This window comes from Neopsephotus bourkii, unplaced genomic scaffold (assembly GCF_033783945.1).
Source record: "Neopsephotus bourkii isolate Nb327-2 ecotype Australia unplaced genomic scaffold, CSIRO-AGI_Nbou_v1 NB_1624, whole genome shotgun sequence".
Classification (NCBI taxonomy): Eukaryota; Metazoa; Chordata; class Aves; order Psittaciformes; family Psittacidae; genus Neopsephotus; species Neopsephotus bourkii.
In genome coordinates this window covers 5,557,605-5,564,676 of record NW_026902099.1, presented here as the reverse complement: position 1 = coordinate 5,564,676, position 7,072 = coordinate 5,557,605, and the positions used below count along the sequence as shown (strand labels likewise).

General features: G+C 35.3%; 1 protein-coding gene across 8 annotated transcripts in view; it reads right to left on the bottom strand.

The window, feature by feature from the left end:
- Window positions 1–285: 285 nt before the first annotated feature.
- GRM8 (glutamate metabotropic receptor 8) overlaps window positions 286–7,072 on the bottom strand; it is a 339,445-nt gene continuing 332,658 nt past the window's right edge. For 7 of the 8 annotated variants that reach the window (XM_061372937.1, XM_061372932.1, XM_061372941.1 and 4 more), the window contains 2 exons: window positions 6,660–6,961; window positions 286–1,489 (listed from right to left, as the gene is read on the bottom strand). In XM_061372937.1, coding sequence (XP_061228921.1) covers window positions 6,665–6,961 — 297 coding nt within the window. In that variant the 3' untranslated portion in view covers window positions 286–1,489; window positions 6,660–6,664. The remainder of the gene's footprint in view (window positions 1,490–6,659; window positions 6,962–7,072) is intronic. The other variant, XM_061372933.1, reaches the window with a different exon arrangement.

Genomic DNA, 7,072 nt, shown 5'->3' with positions numbered 1-7,072 from the left:
GGAGCTGTAAGGCTAATTCAGAAGAAATAACATAAAATAATCAACTGATTGTGAAGCCTCATTGACTTGATGAATGGTTAAGTAGTGCATGGGACAAAAAAGTCTTAAAGAACACAGTTATAGCAACAAAGTGGAAAGTCCCTAACTCTTTTTTTAAACTACCTTTGAGTTTAAAACTTTTGGAGGGGTTCATTAACATGACAGATGTCTACATGATTTTATCTCTCTCGTTGAATAATCATTTCTAACACACACACAATCATTTGACATGGGAGTTAAAAGATCTGAAGATTGTAGATGGACATTTATTTTTTTGATTTTTGTGTTTAGAAGGTGATAGTACATATATCCACTAGGTTACTGCTTTCTAAATTTCCATTGATTTCTCTCCTGTTATTTCAAAGTCACCTTTATTGAGATAAGCATCTGCTACATTCCCCTGTCAGAGACAGGATACTAGGCTGAATAGAGTTTCAGCTTAATCCAGTCTGGCTGTCATAAAGTCTTACATTCTGTAAGTTCCAGAAATGAAAAGGATCAAAATTATTAGTGGAGGTTCAAAAATATAGTACAATCATACAAAATAATTACCATCAGGACTCCTTCACTTTACAAACATATAAAATGTGCTTACTTTGAGGGTGAAAAGGGAGAAAAAAATCCTTCCATTAGAAAAAATAGTCACAAAGCTTTGAACAAATAAATTCACACACTGCAGAGTACACACACACACATGCATGCAGGCATGCACGTACATACACGCACATGTGCACACATACACACACACACATGCTTAGAGTTTACACTGCATTCTTCTGATGCCATGATTATTATTTTATTTGAACACCCACCTTTACTGCACATTCTAAACAAACAATAGACAACAGTGTAAGGACTTTTTTCCTTTAAAACTGCAACAAAACAAGTCTCAACATTTGCAAAACATTCCTTTATTATTATAAATAAATTATTTTTTATAAAAATTAGCATGCGTTGACCATTGCATTTATTTTAGCATAACCCAGGACTTAATTCAGTCAGCCATCACAAGAAACAAACTCATCTTCTTTTACAAGTTGAACAATGTAGGACAGGAAAGGAAATTGTCACAATCACAAAAAAGTACTTACAAATATAACATCAGACATGATTTATTTCAACAGCATTTTTTTTTCATGAGCTAACATTTGTTTTCCTTTTGTGATTTGCTTCCTTTTGTGAGTGAACAGTTCAGAAGCTTGACACTCTGTTATAAAACTGGACTTTCCTTCCCCTGTCTCTTTTTGCCTTTTGCCTCTTGTTTAATCCTTGGCCTTTAGGATACAGACTATTGATTTCAATGTAGTCTACTGATATTTCCAAGACTGAATTCTGGTGGTGGTTAAGTCTATGTTTGCAAGATCCCATCCTGCAGGTCTTCCAGTGAATATCATCCCTGCTCAGTTTGCCTGATTGCTGTAACTGACATAAGTGGTCTTGGTAGAAGAGGCTGTAAATCAAAAAACCAAAAACAAACAACAGAAAAAAACAAAGTTCAGGATTTTTAGAATAAAGAGAGGAGGAAAAAAAATCCACCCATATTTAGCATTTGAACTCAGGCAGCATCCCACTACATTTCTTAAAAATATGGCCCATGTTCATGGAATAAGGTAAGAAAGTTCAAGCTTGTATGCAAGTAGCGAGTAAATTGGATTTCAGGTTCTGTATTCTAGATGATAACTGATCTTGTTTATTGCTGGGGAAGCAGAAGTCAAAAGAGAGGAACAATGATGAGTGGTTTTAGCATACCCATAACAGAATTTCAGCATACTCTGTGTCTGGCATTATTTTAGCTGATTTCTCTATAGATATTTTTCAATTTAAAGCTTGGACTTTTCTGTTTCTTCTACTGGGCAAAGAAAGCTTTGCAGCTAGTGGAGTCTTGTCCATCTAGAAGGAGGCTTATGCTCTTTGAAAAGAGCAAAGCCTAACAGGGAAACACTTCTCTAAGTTAGAAAAAAATTAATAACTAGTGCTACAGCACATATTCTTTGGAGATCATTCAGACACAAAGCATAAGTGAATCAGAAGAAATGCTTATGAAAGCCTGGGCTGTATTTTAGAGTTGCCATGCCATTATGGTCTCCTTATTCTGATGAACAGCTGATCACATTTTCCTTTGAACAAAGCTGATACCCCTGTTCAGAATGAGGCAATATGTTGAGAAAGTTAAATACCTTTGCTATTGTAAAAGTGACTGACCATGAATCTTACATGAAATTTTGTGTCAGCTTGTAGCCCTTATATCTTATCCCTTTGCTGTACAAAATATGGTCCAGGTGTCCATTGTTGTGTTAATGTAGTGGCGAGAAAGGGAAGAGATGACATTAGGTTTCACAGGCAACTCCCTAATTTTAAACCAGTTGGGTATATGGAAAATCAGACTGCTGGGGTAACGAGTCACATTGTTGTCTCTATAATAAGGTCTATGCCACCTATTTTACTGCATAAAGAGGAATTTGGCTTCTCAACTATGTTTTATAGCCTGTGTGCTACAGGCAGGTTCTGCTTATGGCGGTTTAGACTGCAGCTGGCAGGATGGAAAAAAAAGTGATGGCACAAAAGTTATCTGGTCTATAGATTCAAAGATCTTAATTCTATTCCCATACCTTACTTCCTTCCTTTAATTTCCTTTTTCTGTATAGAATCTGGTGGGAACAGCTGAGAAGATAAGCAGAAAAGGATTCTTCATGCTAACTCCTAAATTCAGCCCAACAATCCAATGATTTGAGAAGAACAGACTACAGAAATCAAGAAATGACAGTTTCTCTCTCCTACACCAAAAATTAGATTAAATAAAAGATTGCTAAATTTGCTGCAAAATAATACTAGGTAGTATAAATAAGTTTGCTGCTTGGTTTTTCTAAATGTTTTCCTTTTGCTACTGAGCAATTTGATTCTAATATTGCATTTGACATTTTGTAAGACACAACATGGCCAGACTGTTACAATTTACATATCACTATAATATTTATTACTGAGGAATGTATATATTAAAATGAATAATCAAAAGGAAGCTGCAAAATGTAATATTTTTTACATCCACTTGCACAGGTATTGCCAGTACTTTGTGTCTGGAAGAGCTGATTCACAAAAAGGTTGCTTTTGGCACATTAAGTCTTTCACGTAATCTATTGTAGTATTGAAGCACCAACATGAAACGGCTTTATTTGCATGTACTGGGACACTTGAGGCAAATATAGCCTCATTTACATCTTTCAGATCTTTCAGATGGGATGTACTGCTCCCATCTGAACTCTCCCATGCTCCCACAGCTGGATTTCTGGGAGGAATCTATTTTTCCTTTGTCCAGTTAAGTTCCATATGAAAATAATGCAGGACTGCTGAAATGGCACCATGTGCCTTAGAGCATAAAAGGATTTAGTTCCCAGTTAAGAAATAACGTCTGCAAACAGAAGGAGCAAAGCTTATTTTTTCCCCTTGCTCAAAAAATAAGCTCAGATACATGATTAGATTAAGCTTGCTTAGCACATTACCCTGTATCAGCTGAGCTCTATGATAACTTTACATGTGTATGTTTTTAGCCCATAGAGGTGTAACATATCAGATCTGTCGCAATTCATTAAGATGAATTGAGGACATTTTCAAGAAGGTCAAAATACAAAAGTAAGCAATTATTACACCTCAGCTGGTTTAGAGTAACTTGTTAATGTGTTGTAACATCATAGTATATCTGAGACTTAATAGTTTTAACAGAATTAATTTAGGATTGGTCAAGAAACAAAAATTAACCTACTGAGTTCTGAGTGCTGTCACTTTAAAAAATGAGAGTACAGGAAGCTAGAGTAGATAGTAGTTTGAAATGTATTAAACCTAATCTTATCTCCAAATATTGTTTTTTGACTTGTTAAATATTGCAAGTGTATTTATAGTTCACTGTAATAAGCCTACAATTCCTGTTTGGGGATCTGAAAGCTTCAGCAGCTGGTGTCCTGCTCTTTAAGACTGTTAGCATTTCACAGTGATAACATGAACCACATTTGGCAAGTGTAGATGGCCAGAAAAAGTAACAGACTTGGCTCATAATATTTCTGGGAATGAACACTCTTTTCTAGCTCCAGTTACTACATGGGTTTTGGAATGAGACAAAAAGAAAAAGAGTAAAATAAAAGAGTATCTAAAGCAATTTAGAATGATTACTGTGATCTGACCTATATGCATTTGAAGCATTTGTCATTGTATGCCTTCTGTAATTGCATCCGGATTTTTTTTTTTTCATCCTGTTTCCCACATATGATTTGTTTTCCACCGAATATGAAAGTATTCCCATGAAAAAAAAAAAAAAAACCAAAAAAAACCCCCAAACATGACTATATTCATGTGGGGGACAGCATGGAACAGTCTGTTACATGGAACAGGACAAATAAGACATAACTGAGTTGTTTCTGGATGGGAAACAAAAGGAATTACCTTGATGAGCTGTCTCATAGTATTTGTTACCTAGTTATGAGCATTATTATCACTACCAGTATTTGTGCTTGGAAAATGGTGGGAAACACTTAATACTCACTTCTGGTATACTAGGAATAATCTGATTTTTGCAATCATTATTCATTCATATACTTCATATACTATCAGTGAAATGAAAGATCAACCCCATATAGATTCAGCACAATAAGAAATTTTGCAATGTTGACAGGTTGTTGCTACTAACCTAGTAAAAAGGACTTATGTGGCATTGTGCACTGATAATTCACATGAACCTCCAAAAGTTTTGACAATAACTATTTTGGCAGAAAAGAGGTAACCTGATCGAATCCAGATTATAACAGAACAATTCTGGGGAAGACAGAAACCCATCTTGAGGCAAAAAGCTCAGTTACATAGGGACAGCTCTCTGGAGTGCAAATGACTTGACTCTGATTTTTCCCTATGAATCATTATGATGCCTGTATCAAAGCCTAGTCAGGATATACTCCTACTGAGCTCAGAATTATATAGATGTGCTGCTGTTAAAATCAGGTTTAGAGAACAGTAAATAAGCATTACCCTGCATATATCACACTACTGGAGAAAACAGACTTGCTTCCAATAGCAGCTGTTTCCATGAATTATGTATAATCATACTTTAAGGAATAGCAGGCACAGCATTTCTTAATTAGGTATAGCAGATAAACATCAGATACCCAAGACTTTCTCATTAACAATCTTTCTCACTCTACTGCGGAATCCCTCCTTTGAACTTTCCTCATAAATTATAATTTAGCAAACTCAGCAAAATCCACCTCTCCTTCCCTTCTGAATTTTCTTTTGAAATAAATTTTCTTCTGAAGATTTGAGGAATTATTTAGTTATTAATACTTGCACACTATTGTTTGATCCACAATAATTTCATTGCCTTTATCTTTTAGTTTTTCTTTGTCATGTGTCATAATCTGAAGCTGTATAAACCCATAGCTCAGTGTAGCAGATTTACATATTTTGAAAGATTTTTCAAGTGAATTGGTTTGTACTCAGTATCCTCCATTCATAATCAGCTATACTATGGCAAACTTACAGACTACTTTTATATAGTCTTCAATGAGGCAAACTCTGATTGAATTCAGCAGGATGCCACATTTTCTTGAAATAAGTACGATATTTTTTCTGCAAACTTGGTACTGACTTGTCTCAATATGCTTAACCAAAATGGTACTATTCAAGCTCATGTCAACAGCATCAAAAAGAAATAAAAATTTACCATCACCACACCCCCATTTGCAGTAAAATGACTTAGAAAATAGTCTTTAACTGTAACAGCTGCTGTTCATTCCCATGTGACCTCTAACTCTTAAATAGAAACCTTTACTACTCCAATATTGGAGTAGCAATGATTTCTCTGTTATTACTAAACTCTGGGGGCAAAGTTACCGCCTGTACTCATATTGATTATTAATGTGAAGTCCAGTTTATAAGACTATATGTCATGTGGTGAAATGGAAGCTATAACCTCTTCTATACCAGAGCAATGTAGAGATGTGACAATATTCAAGAACTTTTCTGAGATAGGAAAGAACTTTTTTCCCTTATTAACCCATGACATATCAGAACATGTAATGGTTAAACTGTATATGTATTATCACAGTTTTCTACCAAGATGAGTAAGACTACAACAAAAACCTGGATGGGGAGCATTATTCTGGGAAGTGTTAGTACTCATGAGTTGTGACTCATGAATTAAGAATTCAGCAAATATAAGGTGGAAGTGTAAAAAGCATAATTTTCACTTCCATATCTGACTGCAAAATAAAACCAATGTTAGCTGTTTTCATTATACTTTTTTTCAAAAGCCTTTGAGTTTTCAATATACAGTGATGACCATAAATACATCTCGTGAATTGTGAGGATGTACTACAACTGGCACAGCAATGCACAACACATCAAATTAGCACTAGCTAAGCCAGACAATTTTAAAAATATGTGGCTTTCCAAAATCAGCTTGTGCTTTTTCATTTTTCCTTTTTACTAGCCTCCTGTGAAAAATAGTTTGTTTGAAACAACTCCAGGCATTCCTGCATTCAGCAATACATGAATTCTGACACATCTCTGGACTCATGCAGAACAAGCAGCAAAAAGAATAAAGTTTATTATTTAAAGGAAGTGCACTCTTGTGAACGTACATCTATTATGATGGGCTGCCACTCTTGACCATGGGAAAGTCTACAGATGACTTACTGTTGGTTTCAAGACTTTCACACAGTTCAGTTTTGACCTCGCCATTCGGTCTGTCATTTCCTTTTTGGGTCAGTTTGCTTTGCATTGTGGCAGCTGTCACTACAGCCTTGAAGCTCCGTTTCCGTTTTTGAACATTCTGCTCTGGATGAAAAATGATAATATAAACCTTGGGCATATAGAGCATGCCCAGAGACACAGAAGCACTTAAACTCATGGAGACAGTAAGTGTTGTTGTCTGGATGTACATCTGGGGAAGGAAAGAAACAACAACATAAAAATCATTGTTACATTGATTTAATATAAGAAGAAAAACAAAGCAATTAACTAAAAAATACTAGCTAGAAAGGGAACCAACAGC